Source organism: Tachysurus fulvidraco, chromosome 20 (assembly GCF_022655615.1).
Source record: "Tachysurus fulvidraco isolate hzauxx_2018 chromosome 20, HZAU_PFXX_2.0, whole genome shotgun sequence".
Lineage (NCBI taxonomy): Eukaryota > Metazoa > Chordata > Actinopteri > Siluriformes > Bagridae > Tachysurus > Tachysurus fulvidraco.
In genome coordinates, this window is record NC_062537.1 from 16,729,948 (window position 1) to 16,757,571 (window position 27,624).

Sequence of the window (27,624 nt, forward strand, 5' to 3'; positions counted from 1 at the left end):
ATTAAAACCTTCAAAAGAATTATCTTAAAACATTTTTAAAAAAGTGTACTTAATATACTAAAATACACATAAGCCTCTAAACAGGACAATTAATCGTTAAACACTGTATTGTATTGTAATCTAACTTTAAATGCATACCGTACAGACCAAAAGTTTGGACACACCACCTTTTCAACAGGACAATGACCCCAAACACACCTCCAGGCTGTGTAAGGGCTATTTGACCATGAAGGAGAGTGATGGGGTGCTGTGCCAGATGACCTGGCCTCCACAGTCGAGATGGTTTGGGGTGAGCTGGACCGCAGAGTGAAGGCAAAAGGGCCAACAAGTGCTAAGCATCTCTGGGAACTCCTTCAAGACTGTTGGAAGACCATTTCAGGTGACGACCTCTTGAAGCTCATCAAGAGAATGCCAAGAGTGTGCAAAGCAGTAATCAAAACAAAAGGTGGCTACTTTGAAGGACCTAGAATATGACTTATTTTCAGTTGTTTTACTTTTTTGTTATGTACGTATATGATTCCACATGTGTTAATTCATAGTTTTGATGCCTTCAGAGTGAAGCTACAATTTTCATAGTCATGAAAATAAAGAAAACTCTTTGAATGAGGTGTATCCAAACTTTTGGTCTGTACTGTATATTTTTTTTAATTAATGCACAACACGGTAGGTTGAAGTTACATCGACTTTATTACCATACACGTTTTAAATAAAGATGTGCAGAGCTATTTCGAGAAAAGACAATTTTATTATGATACAACAAAGATACAAATGGCAGCTGTGCTCACAAATCCAATAAATATGGTGTCTGTTTGATTTATCAGGGATTTACAGCATCGGTATTGATACAAAGAGGCCACGGATTGAAATCAAACAGCTTTGTGCCAACTAGACTAAAACCTGGCTGTTGGTTTGCACACACAATCTGAGTGCAGGACCATCCACACAATTATAGGTAGAGTGTTTAATAATGGTGTACGTGTGTTTAAGACCAGGGTTAATTGTGAGTGTTAGTGTTTTCTGAGATTGTGTTCAAAGCAAAAATCACTGCATGTGGATGAAATGAATTGAACATCATTAACTAATCAGTTGTAAAGAGATTAAAATGTATGCTGTATCTATATATTAGGTGCCGATAATTAGTTATACTGTTATATTTAACACACTCGGACTAAACATGTGGTGATAAATTCTGTCCTATTCATAAGGCAGTATACGGACAGTCGTCTTTAAAGTGTCTGTATTGGACAAATTGGAGTAAATAGATCTAAAATATAAAATGAATGAATGTCCTGATTTAGCAAAGTAACAGGCATCCTGAGGTCTGCGAGATCAATGCAATCAGCCAATCACAAGCTTGATCACTTGTACTGTGTGATGTATAAAATCGGTGTAATAACACAACAGAGTAAATCCTCGAGCGTTAACGTTAACTAGGCTCGATAGGCCGATAGCTGATGGTACATTTAGGTAGCTGTCGTCAAGGCGAAGGAGTAAACAGAAATGCTCGTGCTGGTTACATGATCACTTGCAATTGGAGAACCAACTTTAACATAAGCTCCTGTCACTCTGTACAATCGGTATATTAACACGAACGGTCACTGAAACGGAGTAACGTAGGATTCTAATTGTGAGATCATATTGTAATGTCAATTTATAAAGTCTGCCTTTGATTACATTGTTGCTGGGAGTTACGCCGTCTCGCTGAACACTGCAGCCGTGTGGCCAATCAACACTGTACACTTTACCTGGCCTTCACTCAACACACACATATTTATAGATATATATATATTTATATACAAAACAAACAGGATTAAAAAAAAAGGCGACCTGAAACAGAAACCATTTTAAAAGGAGCACTATAGAAAACATGTTGCTTTTAAAATAATTTCCAGTAATTAAGACGGTACTTTCATAAACACGAACGGCTTAGAAATGAAGTAAGCTCAATTTTCTAAAGGAAGAGCCGGTCAGCTTTCGCTCTCCTGGTAGGAATGCAGGGAGGAGGACAGAACAACATGATGGACTCTAGGATGGAGCGTCTGCGTCGAGAAACAGGGTGATGACGAGCAGTGGAGACGTGAAGAAGACTCCTGACTCCAGCAGGTCAGAGCTTCACATTTACTGCTGAAAAGACATACAAATATCCATGAACTGCATAAAGACATGTTTTACATTACATCAGAGCAGAACTCCAATGTTTGGACATGTTTGGATTGAATGTGTCTTTTATTCTAATCACGTGCTCTGGTTATTAGTAATAACTTCAGACTGCCGGTATTTCTTTCTCTCCATCCATCCTTTCTTAGCATCCTAATCATATGTCTACTTTACACACATATACCTGTATGTCCCTCTGTCCTTTCAATCTACGTATCCACCTGTCTATACCTCCTTCTTTCAGTCTGTCCATCTGTCTGTCTACCAATCCATCCTGACTGTCCACCCACGAGTCTTTCTGCATGCTAATTTCATGATATCTCTACATGCGTGCATCTTTAAACATATTAGCCTCTTGACCTGTCTGTCCATCTATTTATCTATCCATCTTACTGTCCATCCAGCAGCTGTTCTATGCTTCCATCAGCCTCCATCCACATTCATTCATTAATTGTTTCTCTTTACCAGTAACTGAATTTGTTCTGTATAGAAAGCTCAAAGCCACAAGCTGATTTGAAAGTGCTGATCTGAACTGCCCTGAGCTCTACACTTACCTTTGGTGTGTTTTATCTTGAGCTGATGCTTCTGTCCTCAAATATGGTTATCTCCACCTTAGGGGCACTGGGTTAAAGAAAATCCTCCAGAAAGAAACTCATTACACAGCAGCGTGATAAAGACAAGCACAAAACGTTCATGAGGCAGTTGGAAACCTGCATCTATAGAGTTCAGAGTATCTACATTTAAATAATTAGAATATATTTCAGGAAAAATAAAATGAAATAAAAAAAAAAAACAGATAAAAAAAAGGACAAATTTGTTCCAAACTGGAACTGTATCGTGTTGTTCCTCACTCCCTTAAGACCTAATTAACAGTGTTAATGTGAAGGATACGACTCGGAGTCCTCTCTCGATGGGGTCGGTGAGGAGCAGACCCAGAGGAGCGTAGATCTTCTCATTCTGCTCCTGGATGTACTTGGCGATCTTTTTCAGCACCTAACGCACAGATAAATAAGAGTGCCAAAGAAATAAAATAAATACACAAAAAACTCTGCGAGGTAGCACTGAATACAGCTAAAGCACATCATTCAAATCTCTAAAATAAACAAAACAAAAAAAATAAACCAAAAGCCACCATCAGCGGGAAGTAAAAGTTCATACCATCAGCTAACTACGTAAATCAATTTCAAGTTTAACATGAATGACGTATAGGAACGTAATGTATACGAATGATGTATCCAGCTGTTTGCAGTTACTTAGATAGATAAAATCATCGGCTCTAGGACACATTTATTATATAAAGCAATTTGCAAAATTTTGAATATTAAGATGCTGAACGTTAAAGCAATAAATAATTTAACTTCATTACTGCCATTCAATAAAAACCTCCACAGGATATTTTTAACAATCCGTATTCAAAGATCTTTTAAACATTTATATATGTACAGTAGGTGGTTAAGTGGTTAAATGCAGCGCAATGCCATTTAATAATAGGAACGTGGGTCTACGGTTCAAACGGTTCACTAAAGCAGCTGTCGTACTTTTTCGTAGTGAGTCTCCATGCAGAGGAAGATGGTGTAGGCAGTGAGACAGGCGAGGCAGCCCTCTAAATACGACTTTCCTCCCAGCTTCTCTGCCTCGGCATAGAGATTGTTCAGCGTATGGATCGTCTCCTCAAACTGCTGCTTGTCAATCTGCAGGAGTCGAATATGAACAGCATTTTATTTAATGGTTGTGATTGGTTGTGATTATATTATTACACACACACATATATATAGTGTTTATGGTCGATAAAAGATAGAACGCTGTTGTGCGATTTCTGTCACAGACGTCTCTTTAATATTTAATGCCGTGTTGTATTCAGCAGAGGTGACTGTTTGATGTCTCACCCTGGTCTCGAGCTCGGTGGGAAATTTGGTTTGAAATCTGCAAATGGTTCCTGACGTGTAGTCGCGCTGAACAAACACTTTGGAGGCGACGGTGGCCTGCTGCCTCAGATCCTGCAAGCTGTGTGTCTGTGTGAGGAACATCAGCCACATGTTACACACGTACACAACTTGGGTTGGGAAATAGAAACCATTCTTAAATGTTTCACAATTTGAATAAAATTTTAGTTTAAAAAAATCTAAATCAGCTATTTCCAATCTAGGTTAATAATTATTAAATGAATAGAAAAGATCACATAAACTGAAACCTCTGGAAATGTCAAATCATCCACCAACTTCATTACTAAGTAGAATAATGCAGTAGCAGGAGCTAGTTATACAGGTAGATACAGCACTGGGATGCTTTAATACTAAATGCTTTACTATGGGCTTTAAGCTTCAGGACAAAAAGAATAAACTGTTATATAAATCAGTACATCCATAAGTTTAAAATATTCACCAGTACATCATGAAAAACGTCGTGAACTTTGGTTCTTATTTCATCTCACCATAATTATATTCCCTGCTTCATATCTACAAGTACTGCATTATCAGAACTGTCAGTCATCACATCATCCGTGTAAGTTACACACACTACTGCTGCTGCATATTGTACAAAATGCATAATATTGCACAATATTGTTATTTGCACTTGTACATAACTGATCCGTCATATATTCTGTATTCATATTTAATATTCATATCTATTGTATCACATCTGCATTGTCTTGTATAGTCTGTATTATCTTGTATAGTATAGTGTTATTGATGTCTGTACTTTTGAGAGTCACAAACAGCTGGAACCAAATTCCTTGTGTGTGTCAATAAACTTGGCCAATAAACCCGATTCTGATTCTGATCTAAAGCTGTGAGAAAGAGAGCCTGCAGCTGGAAGGTTGTGCGATTAAATCCCTTTAGTCAAGTCAAGTCAAGAAGCTTTTGTCATTTCAACCATATATAGCTGTTGCAGTACCAGTGAAATGAGACAGGATCTCCAGGATCAGGGTGCTAAATAAAAGAGGGCTAAGGACTTAGTAAGTTAGTAAGTGCAACTGTGCATCCTGGTGAAAACAGTGCAGGACAAGACAAACAGACAGACAAGACAGTGCAGGACAAAAAGTTACAAGACAATACAAATATGACAATACAAACAAATACAATACACAAAAGACAATAAACAGAAACAGCGCTGACCAGTATAAATACTGTATGTTCAACAATATTGCGTGCAGTAATACTATAATGAACTATGAAGTTTCATAGTAGCAGGTCCCTGAGATAATGTAAAGGATTGTGCAAAACAGCAAATCACTGAAATGTTGGGCAGTATGTATTTAATCCTTGGACAAGATTTCTGATTAAAGGTCTAACAAATTAAGGTCAAAGTAAACCTGAGCTAAACAGGTTAACACCAAAGCTTTATCACTCTTTAGGCAAGTCGTGGCCTAATGGTTAGAGAGTCTGACTCGTAATCCTAAGGTTGTGGGTTCGAGTCTTGGGCCGGACATGACTGAGGTGCCCTTGAGCAAGGCACCAAACCTTCCAACTGCTCCCCGGGTGCCGCAGCATAAATGGCTGCCCACTGCTCCGGGTGTGTGTTCACTTTGGATGGGTTAAATGCGGAAAACGAATTCTGAGTATGGGTCACCGTACTTAGCCGTATGTCACGTCACTTTTTTTTAACAGAAACATCATTAAGATTAGAAACATCTCTCACACACAAGTCAAGGGAGGAAGGAAGGAAGGAAGGAAGGAAGGCCTTATTCTTCTTCAGGTCTTTTACATGCATGTAATTATAATCAACACGTTTTCATTATTAATATCCACAGATTACTAAACAGAATAAAGTAAAATCATTAGTTCCAGCAGTGAACACCTGAGACAGGTAGGAAATGCTCTAAGCCCTTGACTACTTTCCCCACATGTGTTAGGAACTGTTGGCTTTAAAAGCGGTTAATGGTGTAATTAGGATTAATTAAATGGAAATTTTCATTTGGAGATTCTGGTTTGAATAAAAAACCCAAATGTGATGATAAACATCTGACGAGAGAATCAGAGATAAACAACAGTGACGCTGAATACAAGCAAAACAGCGTAAAAACACACAATATCTACATCGGAACAACTTAACATCACATAGAATAATGAGGAGAATAAATAAATACCGAAATGCAACAATATTTGTTGGTGATTTAACGCGAATTTGACGTTTGATAACAAACATGCTAACATGCTAACATGCTAACGACACGTCTGTTTACTAACAAATACAGGATTTATCCAGGTGTTGATCGGTTATTTGTAGAATATATAATGCAGTAACAAACAAGAGATATTACTTGTCGTATATTACATAAAAAGAAAATATTTAATTATCATTTAAGATCATATTACCTCCGCCATAATAGTTGATTTTCCTCCGTTTCCGCCCCGAAACGCTGTGCTGCGTAGAAAACCGTCCGTTGGCAACTTTATTTTAACATTAGTTCCACCGTTTACAGAAAATAAGCCCTATGCTTGAGAATATCTATATATACATTTGTTCTATAATTGTTATTTTTTACAGGAACATTTATATACACAAAAAGACCAATATTAAAATAATATAGAAATGCATAGATATGTAATTGCCACAGCAACAATAACTCATCATTCATTTGTCTTCAGTAATATCTTTGTTCACACATAAACACACATCTAGGCCTAATGAATCATAGCTAATCTGCCTGCCAGTGTGGAGGTGGAAGAAGTGAAGAGAACTGGACGAAAAACCCACATCCACACTCAGGATGTACCTGAGATATTCCACACAGACTGTAAACAGAAGCATATAGGATCAAACCATCCTGGAGCTATGAGGCAACACAACCTGCTTCAACCATGCCACCATAAAAATACTAATGAGTAAATAGTAAAGACAAGACAATTGAGAGAGAGAGAGAGAGAGAGAGAGAGAGAGAGAGAGAGAGAGAGAGAGAGAGAGAGAGAGAGAGAGAGAGAGAGAGCTACTTTCAGACTATTAAGTTGGCTATGAATTGCAGTTGGTTTTGTGCTCGTGTTTCTAGCACGGAACATTTGTTGGCATTGGTAGAACAAAGTCAGAAAATATGCTGATGCTCATACTCATAAGTGCCTCAAAAGCTCCTGGTTGCACAATTTGTTTGACTACATAGTGTACAGTTATAGAAAGGAAATTATTATAACTGCACTATACAGTATGTTGTCACCGAGATGAGGATGGGATATATTTTGAGTCTGGTTCCAAGCTCAGTTAAGATAAATATCAATTTTAATTTGAAACTTTATTGTTTTAATTCTGAATTTTTGAACACTTCCTGTAAAGCTGCTTCACAACAATGTCCATTGTTAAATGAACCATAGATATAAAACAGAACTGAAGTGATCACTTAGTTTGGCATCCAGATCAGATCATTTGTGCTTGATGAATGTCTTAAAATAAGTGGATTGTTTTGGATTTCTGTGGAACAAAGAAAATCAGAATGGCTTGGACTCACTTCTTCATAGCCTAGACACCATCATTCATTTGACCAACACTTGAAGCAAGAATACAAACTAATTTCTGCAGTTGAGGGATAAATTCCTTGCTCAAGGGCTCAGCATTGTCTTGAGGTGACCCAGTTCCTGAGAACAATCTGCATATAACATATTCATGTTTCATCTAAGTCAACCTTTCACGTAACATTGGCTTCGACCACAACCGCATGTCCTTCAGTGCCTTATAGACAGGAAGATGCATGACTTCTCTTGTAACATGGTTTATGAATGTTCCATCATTTGTTGAGGAAACATTCAACCCTGGGATTATTTATTCCAATTTGTTTCCTCTGGGACTCACATTGGTTACTTTTCATGTTTCACAAACGAATATATCTCCTCCATCTTTCACATATTTCAATGTGTGTGGATTATAAGTATGAAATATGTCAGCAACTCTATTTATCTTTTGTCTTGATTATGTCAATATAAACTGAAAAGGTTGGTTTGTGTTGAACTGTATGTGTTGCAGTGTTATTAGTGTATTGGGTACAGATGTTGTGCCGCTCTCTCGGGCTGCATGTGGTTTTAATGGCAGGGCCAAATACCGCTCATTAGAGAGTCAAAATGTTTCCATTGTTGGATCACCAGATTTTTGCCATGAGTGTGAAAGAAAACAGACTCACAGCGCACGAATCCTGATCAGGACCACCATGAAACTGCATTGTCTGTCTCCAAGTATGTTTCCATGTCTGCTACAGTTATGTAGCTATAGGGCTGCGGCTCGTTCATTGAACGTGAATAAGAATAAGAATAATAACAACAACTATATCACACACACTCATACGCTACAGACAATTTAGAGATGTCAATCAGCCTACAACGCGTGTCTTTGGACTGGGGGAGGAAACCAGAGTAACTGGAGGAAACCACAAGGCATTTTTAAGCTTTTAAGATTCATCCTCAATTATTATTATTCATCAATCCATCCATTCATCCATTCTCTACACCGCTTACCCTACTGGGTCTGGGGAAACCTGAAGCCTATCCCAGAAGACTCTGGGCACAAGCCAGGGTCTATCACAATCTATCACAGGGCACAAACATATAGACAAATAACAGACAATTTAGAGATGACACTAATATTACAATTCATGTCTTTGGACTGGACAGAGTACCTGTTTGAAGCCTCCACAGCATGGGAAGAACATGCAAATATTATTATTTAATCATTTAATGCCTTACTTGCCATATATCTCTCTATCCCATCTCTCTACAATGATGGAAATGGAGAACAAATGACTGTGTATGTTTTGTTTACACTAATCTAAGATCAGTCTAATAGTTGTTCTCCCTTAAGGGTTTGACCTCCTGATGAGTATAAATCCACTTTTATGTCAGTAATACTTAAGACTTCTTTCAGATGAACAGACACAGCTTTTACAAATTGCATCATTTGCCAAACCACAACATTCCACTAGAAATCCTCAGCAATGTGAGTGTGACAGAAATGACTGGAGTGACGAGCTCGAAGGAAATTACCTCCTACGGTTTGCAAGGGTAGTTCAGACGCATGCCACATTTATTTAGAAAACACATTTTTTTTTTTACAAATTTACAAAGTAACGCCCTTAAACCTAAGCTATGAGGTTAATGCAGCTTAATAAGGGATGCTTATTGCCTAGAGATTTGCATTGAATTGCCTAAATCTTTAGACACACTCCTCACACAGTTATGTTCAGTTGTGTATCTCAAACAGACATGTCTGTGACGAATCCAGTGACATCAATCCAGCAACTTAAAAAAACTCCTATCTCAGTATCTATAGCAACAGACAAGTAGACAAAACAACCAACGTTAGATTTTTATCCTCAGAACACAGTACTCTATTTTATGTTAGTCTGATCTCCAACGTTATGGTTGTAATGTAGAGATGCGTGACGAATTAATGGAAAATTCTTCGGCTCTGTTCTGGTGTAGATTATTTCGCCTGCATGAATTGTGTCCCCTTCGAGGAAAGCATGAATACAAAGTTCATCTGAGTGATCAACTTTACTCTGAGGTAGTCTGATGAGGGTGGTTTCTTCCAGGATCACTCCGCCCCATCTAAAGGGCATGAGACTTCTCTGAATAGTTTGTTCAGAAGGAAAATGGTCTAAATCACATTCTATGACTTTCACATTCACCAAATCTCTTCCCAACTGGACATCTAATGGGGATATAGTATTTTCCACTATTTGAACACCAAATGAGGAAAAATCCTTCAGTTTTACTGACTCACAGGCTAAAAACCTTCCTAAGCCTCTTTCTGTGATTTTTCAATACAAATTTTTAATATTGTTTGTTTGTTATAATGTTTGTTAGGTACTACATTTTTAAAGAAATTAAGTGAAATTGGGCTTTTTGTGGAACCAAGTGCAACAGCGCCACCAACAATCTTTAGAAAAATACACCAAATGGTATATAAATACGTGAGGAGGGGGCTGAATTCTGTCTAGACCTAACTCATAAATCCTCGTCATTCATTCAGCCTACACTTTTACCTAAAGCAACTAACTAGCCAGAATACAAACTAAATTCAGCTGGGTTAAAGGCCTTGCTCAAGAGCTTAGCAGTGGCTCTCGGTTTCTAAAGAAAACAATCGTTTGGTTGCTTATAATCTGTTCACAGTGCCTTGTAATCAGTAATTTTCAATGTAATCTAAACTTTTCTTCAACCCCAACCGGACCAAAGCTTAAAAAAAAAACGAATTCAGGCACCAAATATGTCACACCTAATTAGTTACTTGAGAAACACTGTAATCAGTAAAATACATCAGAGATTAGTTCTTGGTCTTACTGGCTTGCAGTGTGTTTACTGGGGTATTGTATCTCTTTATGTAGTTACCAGGCATAAGCCAATAATTTTTTACACAATGCATTACAATATTAAACACAAACATTACTGTTATCATAAACACATACGAGTTTATTTCCCAAAACAACACTGTTGAGGAAGTCGCTTGGATAAGCGGTGGTTTGGGTCTCTTTAAAGTCAGAAGAACTCCAGCTGTCTTGTAAATGTTCTTGATTTCAAACAAATTTCATGATAATATTGAAACAAACAAGAGAGCTCAAGCATTATGATATGAAATGTAATATCAGCACATAGCGAGCGGTTACACACTCCACTGCAGAGGTGAAATTAAAACCTTGCTTTTGCATGCTTAGAGTTTGCTTTGGGTTTGGCTCGCTGTTGCTCTTTGACTTCTACACTGTCTACACACTTCATTTGTTATTATTTTAGCCTCACAATTTCAAGAGCTCTTTAAGAAATGAGTTTAATGCTAAGATATACTGTGTGTGCCTGCATGCTTGTACTTGCGTGTATTTGTGTGTGTGTCTGTGCGCATGTGAGCAAAAATGAATTAATTGTGAACCAAATGAACAAGAATAACATTCACTTTGCACCTCTAAAAGCTTTGAATAATAACATTACTAAATTTTTAACACTAATAATTATTTTGTGCTCCCAGTCACCACCTATTTACCTTTACTTACTGTATGTAGATGCCACATTAGTGAGGAGGAGGGTTGTAATTTAAGTGAAGAAATAAAATAAAAAAATAATAAGATGTAAAAGAAGAGAGGGTGGAGTGTGCATTAGGGGTGTGAGAAGAACTGTTCGATTCCAGAAATTTAGTCCGAATTTCCACATCATGTGAATCGATGGATTCTATGCAATAACTGTCTCGAATACAAAAACCACAATATAAGGAAAGAGTTTGAGAAAAATAAACAGTATGATGAACAGATCATAATCTGTTATATTATACAGTATGTATGTATTTAAACTCACAAAATGCAAAAACTATCCTGTGTCCAAAATATGGCATTCATGAAAATGGCCAGTGGAATCATGGTGCTGTTGTTTAGAGATTAAGATAACAGTCAGTGGTCATTTGAGAAGATTGTGCTGGCCAAAAGAAGAAGGATTAGTAAAAATGCAATATGGTTCCATGCAATAAAAAAAAAACAAAAAACAGAAAGTAGAAATCAAAATTAGAAATGCACATAAAATATAAATAAGTAACATAAGTAAATAAATAAATATACCAAAAGATATATACTAAGAATAGAATAGAGAGAATGTGAGGTCCAACCCTGATGATGCCACAATCTCTATGGTCTCTGGATGGGAGGAACATACTCTCACTCCCCTGTCAATCCCAAAAACACTAGCCAATCAGACTTGTCTGTGAGCTCATGCATGTGGAAGAGGGCAAATAGCATAGTACTACTTTTCTCCAAGAGTCTTATGCTGCCCAAAGCCGCAGTTTGAAATAATGGAGACGTAATTGGTAGAGGGCAGAAATTTGGATGAAAAAAAGTGGGGCGGTTAAATGAGCCTTCAGGGTATAATCAGTGAAAGGATAATGTGATATGGTTCTAGTGTAAATTTGTGAAGTTAATTAAAGGAACACCATCCACAAATCCACACCACATTTGCCAATTATTATGCACCCGATGTCCTTTGTTCAGTGAAAGAAGTTCCCCTGGGCCTTTGGGAAAGATTGCCTTATGTTAAGAGAGATCTTTGTTGTATGTTCCCTTTTTGTAACTTTAGAAACAACCCAATTTGCCCTGGTTTATATCCAGGATTTTACTCTCAAGGTGCCTTAATCCCATAAAATGCAGTCCAATGTTCATACCTTTCCGATATTGGACAACTGATCAAAAGGTTGTAAGTTCAAATCCCACTGTTGCCAGTGCTGGGCCTTTGAACAAGGTCTTTAACTTTTAACTGCTCATTTGTATAAATTGGATAAAAGCAAGTCAGTCCAGATAAGGGTGTCTGCCAAATGATGTGAATGTAAGTGTGTTCATTTTCTGTACCCCTTACCAGGGGCGGTTCTAGGATTTCATCTTTAGGGGTTTTTAGACCTCACTGAGAATTTAAAACAAGCAGAGTTTTATATTATATATTATATAGTAAGCCAAAAGTTATGGTAGTATTTAAAATGGCAAAAGTGGACACCAAAATCTTATGCATGATGTTAATGATGCCAGTCTTGAATCAAATCAGTTCAGGTATGTGTGCATTTTCTACGAACATTAATAAAAAAAATATTCACAAGACAAAGACCAAATCAATACATGTTATTTTCATTTAGTATTGAATGGATCGTTTGCATTAATGTTTTGTTTGTGCTATCAATTCTGGTGATAAGAATAGTGACATTTCACTGCTTTAGGTTGCCGTCTTTGCGGTTTTCCGCCGATTAACGTTATAATCGTTGCGCGTGCCCGTGCTTCTCCGTTCTAATAAAGCAGACAGCTGATGACGCACTTTTGAAAGACTACAACGCACGCGCGTAAAAGCAAAGTGAAAAAATCGCTCTTGGATCAAATTAATAAATAATTTTCTTTCCCATCGACGACATTTCTTGCATTTAACGTAATTTTTATTGTTTATTTATGAAAGTAAAAATTAATCTTATAGTTTTAGGGTGGCTGAGATCACAGACAGGGGGGCTGAAGCCACCCTAAAAAAGGAGTAGGGGGACAGGGGAGCTGAAGCCACACCTTATTTTTAAAAAGACATATTCTGAGACATTTTATTTACTAATCAATCTATAACTGTTCTTTGGAGTTGTTTCTAAATACATCATCTTATAAAAGTTATTATAAATAAGTATTATTATTTATATATATAAGTATAAGTATAAGTATATTATAAATATAAAGTTCTTTTAAATCAAAGTGTCAGCAGGCATTTTGCAGAAGCATGTTATTGAATTTATATTAAAAAAAAAAAACCTTCACAGAGTTTGAAGATGTCCTAAAGATGTAAAGATGTCCACTGAGATGTGAGAACACTGAGATGTGAGAACACTGAGATGAGAGAACACTGAGACGAGAGAACACTGAGATGAGAGAACACTGAACTGAGAGAACACTGATATGAGAGAACAGTGAGGTGAGAAAACACTGATCTATGAGAACATTGAAATGAGAGAACACTGATATGAGAGAACACTGATATGAGAGAACACTGAACTATGAGAACACTGATATGAGAGAACACTGATATGAGAGAACACTGAACTATGAGAACACTGATATGAGAGAACACTGATATGAGAGAACACTGATATGAGAGAACATTATGAGAGAACACTGAACTATGAGAGTTTGCCCTGCGATGGGTTGGCACTCCGTCCAGGGTGTATCTTGCCTTGATGCCCGATGACGCCTGAGATAGGCACAGGCTCCCCGTGACCCGAGAAGTTCGGATAAGCAGTAGAAGATGAATGAATGAATGAACTATGAGAGAACACTGATATGAGAGAACACTGACATGAGAGAACACTGAACTATGAGAACACTGATATGAGAGAACACTGAACTATGAGCGAACACTGAACTATGAGCGAACACTGATATGAGAGAACACTGATATGAGAGAACACTGATATGAGAGAACACTATGAGAGAACACTGATATGAGAGAACACTATGAGAGAACAGTGATATGAGAGAACAGTGATATGAGAAAACAGTGATATGAGAGAACACTGAACTATGAGAACACTGAGATGAGAGAACACTGAGATGAGAGAACACTGAACTATGAGAACACTGAGATGAGAGAACACTGAGATGAGAGAACACTGAGATGAGAGAACACTGAGATGAGAGAACACTGAACTATGAGAACACTGAGATGAGAGAACACTGAGATGAGAGAACACTGAGATGAGAGAACACTGAACTATGAGAACATTAAGGTGAGCAGACAAGTTCCAGAAAGAATAACTACAAATCCTTTAAGGTTCTTGCTCTGTCTTGTCAACACACTTTATTTGTGTCATCGGATTTATGTATCTTAATTAACTCTAACTTCAAAAGAGAGAGAGAAATAAGTTTGGGCAAATTGTCAGAGTGATTGAGCAACTCTGTGTGTGCGAGTGTGAAGAGAAACTCTGCCTTTTCTTTCTTCCTTTTTGTCTCCTGGTGCATTTGTCTTCGTGCAGCTCAATCTGGAGGTTGCAGGTTAGATCAAAGGGAGAAAAAGAGAACAGAAGCAAAGGCGTTATCTTCTTCATGACTGTAAGGTATAATTAGAGACACCTTCCATCTGTTACAGCATGCAGACTCTTCACGCTCGTGCCATGAAGGAGATGTTTTTAATGGCATCGCTCGCGCTCCTCAGCCGCGTGCATTCGACCGCCTTTTCTACCGATTACGAGTACGTCTGGAACACGCGCGCCTACGAACAGAGTCGATGTATAGAAATCCCCGAGGACCTGCGACTGTGCCACGGCATCGGATACCCGCGAATGCTGCTGCCCAACCTGCTGGAGCACGACAGCGTGGCGGAGGTGAAGCAGCAGGCGAGCAGCTGGGTGCCGCTCGTGCACAGGAGGTGTCACCCGGGCACGCAGGTATATCTATAATGTGCTGACAAAACACTTCTTTATTAACATTAGACTCCTTAGAGTTGTGTTCCGTATGCAGCCAATAGTTAACATGCATCCAATAGTTAACATGCATCCAATAGTTAACATGTAAGATCATTAAAATTGTAGTATAAAACATGTCTATAGGGTGAATTAGGGAATACCTTAGAGTTGTGTTCCGTATGCAGCCAATAGTTAACATGCATCCAATAGTTAACGTGTAAGATCATTAAAATTGTAGTATAAAACATGTCTATAGGGTGAATTAGGGAATACTGGGACACTTTCATGTAGTGATTTGTAGTCATTTTAATAGTAAAAAATAAAATCTGTACATCAAAACAGGGTGCATTAGAGAAATCCTCAAAATGTTGACCATGCACATGAAAAAAATGGTTAATTATTGTTCCAAAGAAACAACCATTTTATTTATCTGGAGCATATTTGAAATTCATCCTCAGTGTATTTTAATACTGTACAAACACATGACATTGAGTAAAACTGGCTCTATATTGAGACGGTGGACATCAGTAAAATCAATAACACTGACAAGGTTTCAAAAAATCTTCACTGATTCCCAAATTCATAGCCAGTGTTTTTTATTAATTCAGTATGCACTCGTTAAGTATTAAAAATAGAAATAACTGTCCCAATATACCTGAAGTCATCTGAGTTCTTTTTGAATGTACAAAACAATATATACAATATGTTAATCCCACGGTTTTATATATGTATAAAAAAGTTTCTTCTATTAAATATTAAAAATGAGCCCTTCGTCAATTTTTTTATTCCCTGTAATAAACTAATAGAATTTATCAGTACATTTAAAACTCTGCTGTATTTTGTAACAAGATATTTTAGCCTCAATAGTCTCCATATTGTAAAATTAACCACTCTGGAGTTTAAACCTCAAATCTCTCGAGTGATTCAAATAATCTGTTTCAGTTCAACAAAAACAACAACAACAAAAAAAACAAAACGCTGCACTTCTGCTTTACTCGAAATGATGCACAGACCCTTTTAATCACCTCTGATTTGTTCAGTTCAGCCAATAGTCATTACTACGTGTGCTGTTATATTTACTTTACAATTAGAGCAAAATAATCAATAGCATCATGCACATTTAAATTATTTGAGATTATAAGTCGTAGCATATTTTCTTAAAGGATAGTTTATATATATATAAGATATATCTTTATTCGTCCCACATGGGGAAATTTCTCTGTTACAACAGCAAAGAGAAAGAAATGCAAATATATAAAAGAATAAAGACATAATATAGTATACAGTATATACACAACACAATGTATAAATACAAAGAAGGAAAAAAGAGACCATGAGTAGTAGTTACGCCAACAGACATATTGCACACGTAATATTGCACGTTTTTCAAAATTTCTGTTATTGCACATGTTGTTAAAAATACTTTGTTATTGTTATTATTACAGTTAAACTGTAATAGCAGTGTGTATTATGGAGACTGGTTCACTGGGAGCAGCTTTGATTGTAAAGTCTAATAGCAGCAGGGAGAAAAGACCGTCTGTATCGCTCCTTCATATATACACTATGATACTATATATATATATCATAGTGAAGGATTTCACAAATACTAACCCATCAAACTGAACAGCAGGAACGTTCTAGAAAGTTTCTAAACGCTGAAAACATCACTGTGTCACTTATACAGTATAGAGGAAAGTATTAAAACCATCACACGTTACAGAGCATGACAGAGAGCAGGACTGACTCATATAGTTATTAAAGAAACTACCCCAGTGTGCTGAGAGACTAAAGTTTGTTAAACAGCACATAAAGATTACTATGAGTTTATATTTGCATTTTACTGAGTGTAATTACAGAACACGTTATTGACATCTGCTGCCGTTATGGTTTCTCCATAACAGATGATTAACGACGAATCATATGACACACATGCTTAAAAAAAGACTAAAATATATTTGATATTGACCTTGTTTCTTAAACATTTACTGATTGCGTGTGGTGTTATTTGTTATATGAAATGTCTGTTTAACACTTTGGCAAAATGCATAGGCGTCCAGGGTAAGGGAATATATTGAAAAAGTACCTTCCTGTCTCATTTTTTTTACTTACCTGGCACAACATGGGATTCCTTGAAAAAATATGTCCAGCGATATTGTATGAATCGCATTGCATTTACAAATGGAGCAGTAGTGATGTGCTTGTAAATTAACAAAATAAAGTCTCTGTTCCACGTGTTAAACAAAAATGGGGGGGGGGGGGGGGTTTGGTAGCCTAGTGGTTAAGGTGCTGGACTTCTGATCAGAAAGTTATAAGTTTGAAACCCAGGTCCACAAAGCTGTTGTTGCTTGGCCCTTGAGCAAGGCACTTAACCCTCAATTCCTCAGTTGTATAAAATTAGATTAAAAAAGTATGTCCTATTGGATAAGAATGTCTGCCAAATGCCATAAAAGAAAAACATAAGTATTACAGCTTTCCATGCTCTGATAGCTGCCTGGTTTTCATGATTGCATTTCTTTAGTTATGTTCTCTAACTTTCCAGAAACAGGTGTATTGATACTGAGGTCATGTGAACTATTAATGTGCTTTCTAGGTGGCAGTTGGTTGCACTACATCATTTTCACATGAAAGGGTGTGAATACGTATGCAATCACAATAGATTCTCCCCAGTTAGAACATTATAGGCAATTTGTGTAGGATATAAAATATCTTTTGTATTCACTTGAATTCCAGATTTTATCATACATTCGTGAGGGGTGGTGGTGGTGGTGGGAGGATTAAATACTTATACAAACCGGTATAGACCAGTGTATCTCATACAATATGCCAACTGTACGCAGGTTTTCTTGTGCTCACTTTTTGCGTCGGTGTGTTTGGAGAAACCGGTTTATCCTTGCCAGCAGCTCTGTGAGTCTGTGCGTGACGCCTGCAGCCCCATCATGGAGTCCTTTGGCTTCCTCTGGCCAGAAATGTTCAAATGTGACAGGTTTCCACACGAAGAAAACGACATGTGCATCAATGGCAATCTGACACACAATCCTGATGTGCCCGGTGTGTATATTATATGTATAACATTGTACACAACATCCTATGTAGTCTTATTTGTGAAGAATCGAACATGCCAGGGCATGCTGTTACAGGAAAATATTCAGTGACCGAGTGGTATGATGTGGCCCAACCCTAAAAATGATAATTTCCCAGCAATTACACATAAGTGTTTATACCAGTTATATAGTATGTACGTTATTTTATGTAGCTTTAATATCGTGTGTATAATACCTCGCATAGCCTTGTATAGTGTGTATTATCTTCTACATACTGTAGGCTTATACAGTAGGTATAATACTCTGTAGCCTTATATACCATGTATAATAGTCTATTTAGCCTTATAGCCTGTTGTATTATCTTAAACACAGCTTATAAGTGGAGAGTGTGAATAGTTCTCTATGTAGCCTTATAGAGTCTACAATATTCTGCGTAACCTCATGTAGTGTTTATAATATTTGATGCGGCTTTCTAAAGTATATAGGAAACTCAACATAGCTCCAACACCATCCTTATATACTGCGGATAAATCTATATGTAGCTTTATAGTGCATAATAATCTGCATAGCTTTATAGCGTGTGCATAATACTCTATGAGCCATATACTGTGTACAATATTCTACACACACTTATATAGTGTGCCGAATCGTCTATGTAGCCTCACAGAGTGTACTGTATACCATACTCTATAACGAGTATCGTAACATTCTGTGTAACCTTATGTAGTGTTTATAATATTTGATGCAGCTCTGAAGAGTGTATATAAAACTCAACAAAGCCTTATATACTGTGTATAAACGTCTATGAAGCGTTATAAACAGTATAATACTCAACTAGACAGGTTGTATGATTCTCTATGGAACTGTATATATTTTGAATGATGATGTATGTAGTGTGTATAAACTTTTATGTAAATTATTTAAGAGTGTTTATCAGAGTCTAAATACATTAATCTTGTAGCGTGTATAGTGCTTTACACAGACGGTTAGTGTGAATAGTTCTCTGCTTTGCCTTACAGTGGGTTTATTCTTCTGCACAAAACTTTTAGTTTAGTGTGTATAACATTCTATGTGCCTCACAGAGCATGTACAATACAGTCTGTAGCCATACACGGTGTGTAGAATAATCCATCACAGCTCTATGTAGTGTATAGTCTCAATGTAACCTCACAAAAGTCAGCAAATGGACACCTTTTTCTCAAGGACATTTATTTTGGCCAAATTTGGAGCAGCATTGCAGTGTGTGCTTCTGGAGGGATTTTAGTCTGATTAAAAATGAAAGCATGATACATGCAGCTGTGAAAACATGAAGACAGCCCTGAGGTGGAATCTTATTTATTTAAGTGTGCTTCTTTCTGACCGTACAGAACCAGTAGCTGCATGTCCACAATGTGACATCGGGATGAACACAGATTTCATTCTGGAGAACATGTGCGCCAGTGAGTTCGGTAAGTCACTTTATATACCACATACCTTCATAACTCGTTTACTTTCTTTCTCGTTTATTTCTATATTTGTCAATTCTTTTTTGATTGATGTTTTATAATCTATGGTATTCGTTAGTGAATTTATAAATTGTAAATACTAAAAATAATAATAATAGTGAGTAGGGGGCACGGTGGCTTAGTGGTTAGTACGTTTGCCTCACACCTCCACGGTTGGGGGTTCGATTCCCACCTCTGCCTTGTGTGTGTGGAGTTTGCATGTTCTCCCCGTGCCTCGGGGGTTTCCTCCGGGTACTCCGGTTTCCTCCCCTGGTCCAAAGATATGTATGGTAGCTTGATTGGCATCTCTGGAAAATTGTCCGTGGTGTGTGAGTGTGTGAGTGAATAAGAGTGTGTGTGTGCCCTGCGATGGGTTGGCACTCCGTCCAGGGTGTATCCTGCCTTGATGCCCGATGACGCCTGAGATGCACACAGGCTACCCGTGACCCGAGATTAGTTTGGATAAGCGGTAGAAAATGAATGAATGAATTTATAAATAATAAATACTGTTGTGTCGACATAGTGTAGATGTTTGACTGAATAGCCTGTATTTCTACCTAAAAGCTTCCTGCATGTAAAGGAATAGATGTTAGGGATGGTTTAAATACCCTGGAACAGTATCAGTTGAATACCAGAAAAAAAGAAAAATGACATCTCAGAGAAAAATCTAATAAATTGGATCCTGTTATACAACAAACTGAATTTTTACTTGTAAAAGTTTTTATTTTCACATTTTACAGTTATACTGTATATAACATACAGTATAAAGAGACTTGATTGTATTTTCTGTAAGGACTGATTTATTTTACTTTTTTAATTACACGTAATTATATTTCCAATGTAAGTGATTTTTGAGTGAAATCTGCCGTTTGGTCTACATTGTGATTTTTTTTAGTTTAGAATGAAAACAATATTAGTTTTTGATTTTAGCTAAGTCTCTGTGTCACTATCAGTATCGGAAAAGAAAAAAGGTGATTCTGTCCAATTTTTTAGTACTTAAATGCTTCTTAAAAAAACGTCCCTGGCACAAGAAAAATAACTGGCAACCTCAGTAGCATGAAATTCACAGAGAACATGATTAATCTGAATTGGCTGCACAGTAACTCACAGTAACTCTGTCGACCTCACTTTGAAATTTACGTTGCCTTCTCTGAATACGTTTAAGTTTAACTGCTGTATTTTTAGATTAAATATTATGACGATATTTAAATATTATGCTTTCGGATTATTTCCGAGGCAGCACTGTTCATTTTTAATATTTTTAATTATAAAAAATAAATTATAATCCAAAAAAACAGGAATCATTTAATGTGGAACATTTTTTGGAGTAGATAATATATATATATATATATATATATATATATATATATATATATATATATATATATATATATATAAACAACTGGAATTTTAAGGCCAGGAAAAACAAAAGTCTGAAATCTGGTTTGAATCTGGATACATGCTGCTAAATGATGTCAGGTTTTGAAACACTGTGTAATCCACAGGGATTTATAAAATATAAAAACATAGAGAAACTACAGCCAGGAATCAAATAAAGTCTTGAGTCCAGTGCCAAGAGCTGCTTCTTCAGGTATAAAGAATGAGTATAATTTTTGGTCTCATGGATAACCTTCTGTTGATGCTGAATTATATTTCAGTGCACTTTAGTGTACATCATCATAATTTGGAAAGTGAAGTGAATGTCGTGTGAACAGGAAATCCAGATAGAATTCAGTTTCAGATACGATTTTCTACCATAATTAACGTTCTAGGTTCTAGGTACTCGGTCTGTTTCTCAGGTGTTTCAGTCTGCCAGCCGAATGTAAATCGACTTATAGGATATTTTCAATCAGTTTAAGCAAACAAATTATTTTCTTGTCATGATTCTGATCTAAAATGAGACAGAATTCTTTTGCCTCTCAGTAAGAGACATGTGTTTTTCCCTTTGTTGATAACCTCACACAGAATTTAAGTGGATGAAGATAAAACCAGATATTAGCTGTTTATGAACAAGAACTTGGCCCATCACAGAGAGCAGAAACAAATTCTTATGAAAAACTCCAAATTCTTAAAGCCCTTAGTTACATATGAAGCTCTAGTCTGGAGTAGGACATGACAAAGACATTTGGCAATGTAACTGTAAAGCAGACTAATAACATTTCTTTGGTTGCACAACATTTGCACCAGTAGGTTTATCATGTGACCTTTTGGGAAAAAAAGACTTATCCCATATTCATGGTTATACCGCTCTTTTGTTGAAATCTTGATTCTGATTGGCCAGAAGGTGTCCAATCAGTTTAGGCTGCAAGGATTATAATAATCATGTTCTAAGCATTATTGTTTCTATAGAAACACCTAATTCATATTATAAACAAAGGCATAAAACACACCATAGAGTCTGATATATAATCAAATCAAAGCAATGACATGGTGGTGTGATGCAGTCTGGTAACGATAAGTACTGGTACAAACCTGATTATTTTCTTATAACAGCGTGTTTTGAAATGATTGATAGAACTGCAGTTTGCCCAAACTAACAGATAATGTTGTTGGATCTTCAGGAAACAAGTTATATCCTGTTTCGTTTCATTATAAAGCTTTAAGCAGTTGCTTCTTTCTCCAGAGCGGTTGCAGTTAGGAGCGATCTTTGGATCAGTGGATTTTACTGCATCACACCACCATGTCATTGCTTATTTGCTTATATTATCAGACTCCACGTTGTCTTTTATTCCTTCATCCATGACAGATTTGGATCACTTTATAAGAGTTATGGACTTGACAGAAAGTTGACTGCTTATTTTATACATAGAAATCAATAAAATAGACTTAAAGGATTATGTCTGATTTAATCTGCATGTTCTAATGTATTGTTTTTCCATATAAACAACTAATTCTCCAGAGTCAGGGCTCCAGTGTCCTGTTTCTCGGTAACACATCATGCTCCATATTGGGTTGTAAATTCTCTCATGAAAGAACGAAGAGTGTCTGGAAAAGGGAAGAACTGCTTAGAGCTGTATAATGAAGCAGGAAATAACTTGTTTCCTGAAGATCCAACAACATTAACTGTTAGTTTGAGCAAAACTGCTGTTCTATAAAACACTTCAGAACAAGCTGTTATAAAAAAACAATCAACTTTGGGTTTGTACCAGTACTCAGCGTTACCAGACTGCATCACACAACCATGTCATTGCTTATTTGATTATATATCAGACTCTATGTTGTGTTTTATTCCTTCATCCATGACAGATATAGATCACTTTATATGAGGTATGGACTTGACAAAAAAGTTGACAGTGATTTTTTTGTACATAGAAATCAATAAATAAAAAAAAAATCAATGAATTTATTTAAAAATAACATGCTTTTGGTTATCCATTAAACCTCAGAATTATGGACATTTTCGTGTTACAGATCTAATGTTTAAAGCAGTCCGTGACATACTGGAAGGACATTGCTGTAAAAACTTTTAACTAGGAATTTAAAAAGATACAGAAAAAAATCCCCCCAAGCTTTACTCCAGTCTCGCCGAACCATATGAAGGACATGAAAAAACAAATACAGCTCAACAATTTGTTGTTTTTTTTTTTTTCTTGCTAAGATTGCACGGAATTGCCCTCAAGTCTCTAACAAACTTTGTCTGAACAGGGCCTTGTTTTATACAAATACATATTAGTATTACATATTATTATATATTATCGATTTTATATATATATATATATTTTTTATAATATTAGTGTTTTTGTAAGATTTAAGATTTTTGTCTTATTAACTTCATTAGAAAGCTTATTGAAATGTTTGTTAAAAACGTAGATGTGCTGTTGTTGTAAAATAACCAACTTCAGGGTATATAACAAACAACATATAAAAAAAGTTTAGTATCTGAAAGTAATATAATGACTGATGACAGGAATATAGTGTGACTTTTTATAAATTTGCACAGTGTCATCAAATGGCCTCAATAGACTTAACGGTCCTTTCAGTTTTGTTCATGGTAATAATTTTGCCTTTTCTTATAAAACTGTTTTAAAAGACATTGGGAAACTCGGCCCACTGGCACGACGGCTTGTGTGTGTGTTTGTGTGTGTGAGTATAGGAAGAATAAACACACGAGATTGTGTGGCAGTAATGTTTGTTTTTGGATCTGCAATTTTTTCAACGGATTTAGTAAACACGACCCGAGTGGCCGAGGTTCCCTCCTTTATTCCTTGAATCGATTAAGAGTTCTTGCAAAACAACACCGTCACGGTGACATGCACTGCGGATTATCTGATTTAAACCAGAAATGGAAGATTTTCGTTTACCAAGACCAGAACACTTCCAGTAACTAAGGAACAGTTTCTATAATATAGACTGAGATGTTATCGCTATCAGGAAGCTCGATTACGGTTGCTAATGGCAACAACGTTTCGAATGCAACTCGAATGCTATAATTTTTGACAAATTTGTTTTTACTTCACATTTTAAGGAATCGTTTCTAAAACAACATTTTAAGGATTGCTTTAATGCCCATATGATGTTCTGTGAGTGCGAGCATACGGCCTAACATTTATATGATTGCGTATTGAAATAAAGCCGAACGTGACGATTATCTATCGCAAAAAGTTGAGTTTCTGAAAATTTGTGCTCCACACACACAAATATCAAGAATATAAAGTAGATTAAAGTTAGTGGACCAAAATTCTATACCAAACTTGTTAGACTTGACAAGATGAGAAGTAATCATTTTGAAACAAGCTTTGAAATACATGTTTTGTGTAAAAAAAAAAGGTATGTTATATAAGGAAAAACAGACCATGTTGCTGTTGTGGGATTCCGATAGCCTAGTGGTAAAGGTGTTGGACTACTGATTGGAAGGTTATGAGTTTGAATCCTGGGTCCACCAAGCTGCCACTGCTCGGCCCCTGAGTTAGACCCTTAACCTCTATATAAACCTATCTGCCAAATAATGAAAATGTAGTTATACAGGAACGTATTGAGTGATCCAGTTTTTGCACACTCACTCAACTGCTGTTGTAAACACTACATTTCAATACCTCATCCAACTATTGACACTAACTATTGCTGTTATTACACAAGTGTATATATGTTTACTCGAACCCTCTTTGTTCAGAATCCTCTATTTTTGCACAATATACAATATACAGAATGCACACGGGTCAGCGCTATTTTGTGTACAGTATTAGTCCTGCAGCATTTTGTATTGTGTTTTGTCTTGCACTGTTTACACTAGTATACTGTACATACGATGCACTAGGTGGCTAGGACAACTTACTTTCAGTCTTTAGCTCTGTGTTGTTTTATGTTTCACCATCGTCCTGGAGAAACGTTGTCTCATTTCACTATGTACTGTTTCAGCTATACTCTATAGGGTTTAAAATGACAAAAGCCTCTTGATTGACTTGATCAGTAATGCTATAAATGCTAGTGTCACTTGACACTGGAGACTCCTTCTGTAAATGTCAAACAAACAAATGCTATCAACAACGATAGATTTGTCTTTGTTGAAAAACAAGATTTATTTTAGTCTGTTTATTAATAACTTTATGGTTTGTGTGACAAAGCGATCCTCTACAAGTGCTGCTGGTTGTCATGGAAGTATATATTGATAATGTCTCAACATTTTATGGTTTTTAAAGCATGAGACTGACCCATGGCAAGCCTAGTAGTCATTACTGATTAAATGCTTAAAACCTAAGATAAAAAACAATAAATAAATAAATAAATAAATAAATAAAAACAACTCAGGAACACAATGTTGTACATTTAAATTATTAAATGTTTCCCTAGAAGACACTTTTATTAGCCTCAGGATTTTAGCTTATTATTATTTATTATTATTCTTTATAAATAAAAAATATGGCTTTGTTTTTACAGCTGTGAGTCATGCTATTCAGACAGAACCAATCAAATCTGGCACGGTGTTTACTTCGGTGTGTTTGGTTCTGCATGATTCTGCCTCCACTCAGCAGTGCTTTGTCCCACTGCCCAGTGTGTCTTTTATAGCACTATAACTAACAATTTCTTTTAAACATTTAATCAATCTGTTTCTGTGAAATATAAATAATCCTGACTGAAATAAGAAACAAAGTAGAACAAACTCCCAGCCATTACTATAAAAACACAGTTTTTTCTTGTTCCCGCTGAACTAAAGATGAATTTATTATCACATCTGTAACAGAAATGGGTTTTGTTCAAATGATGTTTCATGTTTATTAAAGAAAGTGAGCAGAGTACATGAAGTTTCATCGAACAAACTTTCTACTATTGCTATTTTTTTAGTAAAAAGTAAAATGAAGCAATAATGTGTGTGTGTGTGTGTGTGTGTGTGTGTGTGTGTGTGTGTGTGTGTGTGTGTGTGTGTGTGTGTGTGTGTGTGTGTGTGTGTGTGTGTTACTGTACTAAGTGTTACAGTAATTATATATCATGGGTTAGGGAGTTCTTAAACATGGTGAGAACCTGACAAATATCAGGGAGTTTTTATGGACAGAACAAATGCCTTTAATGCGCCAGTTTTGTTGGTTTAAAATCAGGGATTTTATAACAGCTACAAAAGCAGCTCAGCCTTAAAATCTGATTTTCAAACAGATCTGATGCATTTTATAGTGTTTTGTGACCTGAACAAAACCGAAAAATGAGTTATAATAAGGAATGTTATAGGAGCAGTAAGGAGTCCCTCACAGTATGTATGTATGTATGTATGTATGTATGTATGTATGTATGTATGTATGTATGTATGTATGTATGTATGTATGTGTATGTGTGTGTGTATGTGTATGTGTATGTGTGTGTGTCTGTGTGTGTGTGTGTGTGTGTGTGTGTGTGTGTGTGTGTGTGTGTGTGTGTGTGTGTGTGTGTGTGTGTGTGTGTGTGTGTGTGTGAGAACTCTGTAGCATAATAATCCTTCGCCTGTCCTGTCAACATCACTAGTCTATATATCATCTATTAATGATTTGTACAAAATATTTCAAAGGTTGCATCATTGTCTGTGTCTAACATCATTGTCTGTCTCCCCCTTCTTTCAATCCTAGCTATCAAAGCAAAAGTAAAGAAAACAAAAACAGAGGATATGGATAAGAAGGTGATTCTCCAGAAGAAGAAGAAAACAGTGTGGAATAAAAATCTGAGCAAGTTGGATACTAAGAAGCTGGTGTTGTACCTAAAGAACGGAGCTCTCTGTCCCTGTGAACAACTGGACAATAAAAAGGATCATTATCTAATCATGGTACGCAAAGTGGAAGAACGCTACTTGCTGACTGGCATCCACAAGTGGGACGAAGAGCACTCAGAGTTCCAGAAACTTCTGAAGCAAATCAAAACTCACAAATGTTCTGCCCTCGATCCAATTTTTAAATAATTCAACCCAACAAAACAGTGACCCACGTAATAACGATCCTGTAGTGTACACGCTTTAGTAATTTTGGGGCTCAATCAGACCAGGGCCCGTACTCATAAAGACTCTAAGAATGATCTGAGAGAGCTCCTAATTGATCAAAAAAAAAGGAATCTTATCTTAAGAGTGATTCAGGACCAATCTCAGAGCAACTCTGAGCAAAGGAAAATACAACAACTTTTATTTTACAGAGGAGGCGGGGCTTTACCCTGTTACTAGGTGAAACATTGTTTTGAAGACTGTGATTGGTTGTCCAATAAAAAGAAAATTGGAGTGCTTTTAAAATCTGGTCTATTATAAGCCTTCACTTTGTCTCTATCAAGATATTTGAGTTTATAACGTGTAGGGATTACTTTCGTGACTGATCATATTAAAGATGCACTAACATCTGTATGTTATAAATGTAATAAATGTAATGTACATGTAAATGTAAACAACTCTAACACAGCACAGAAATGTCATAGAGACATTCCTGCCGCTATGGCATTTCGGCTCTGTTTCGGAGATGTTAGTGTATCTCAAATGCTATAGAGGCATAATATATATATATATATATATATATATATATATATATATATATATATATATATATATATATACAGTACATCTCTTCTCCCTCTTCACCTTTCAGCCGGAGAAGAGATGTACTGTATGTATATATATATATATATATATATATATATATATATAT

General features: G+C 36.4%; 2 protein-coding genes across 3 annotated transcripts; one reads left to right on the plus strand and one right to left on the minus strand.

Moving 5' to 3' along the window:
• Positions 1-668: 668 nt before the first annotated feature.
• golga7 (golgin A7) lies at positions 669-6,620 on the minus strand. 2 transcript variants are annotated; one of them, XM_027174812.2, is made up of 6 exons: positions 6,474-6,620; positions 4,044-4,169; positions 3,696-3,848; positions 3,049-3,150; positions 2,712-2,768; positions 669-2,121 (listed from the first exon to the last, which is right to left on the minus strand). In XM_027174812.2, the coding sequence occupies exons 1-5, from the start codon at positions 6,480-6,482 to the stop codon at positions 2,724-2,726; spliced, it is 435 nt and encodes a 144-aa protein (XP_027030613.2). In that variant the 5' UTR covers positions 6,483-6,620; the 3' UTR covers positions 669-2,121; positions 2,712-2,723. The 2 variants fall into 2 exon arrangements, with proteins under 2 accessions (XP_027030613.2, XP_027030612.2); XM_027174811.2 differs by having other exon boundaries at positions 669-2,124.
• Positions 6,621-14,499: 7,879 nt separating this feature from the next.
• Positions 14,500-27,196, plus strand: sfrp1b (secreted frizzled-related protein 1b). Its single transcript, XM_027174726.2, has 4 exons — positions 14,500-15,000; positions 17,856-18,066; positions 19,427-19,507; positions 26,572-27,196. The coding sequence occupies exons 1-4, from the start codon at positions 14,704-14,706 to the stop codon at positions 26,895-26,897; spliced, it is 915 nt and encodes a 304-aa protein (XP_027030527.1). The 5' UTR covers positions 14,500-14,703; the 3' UTR covers positions 26,898-27,196.
• The last annotated feature ends 428 nt before the right edge of the window (positions 27,197-27,624 follow it).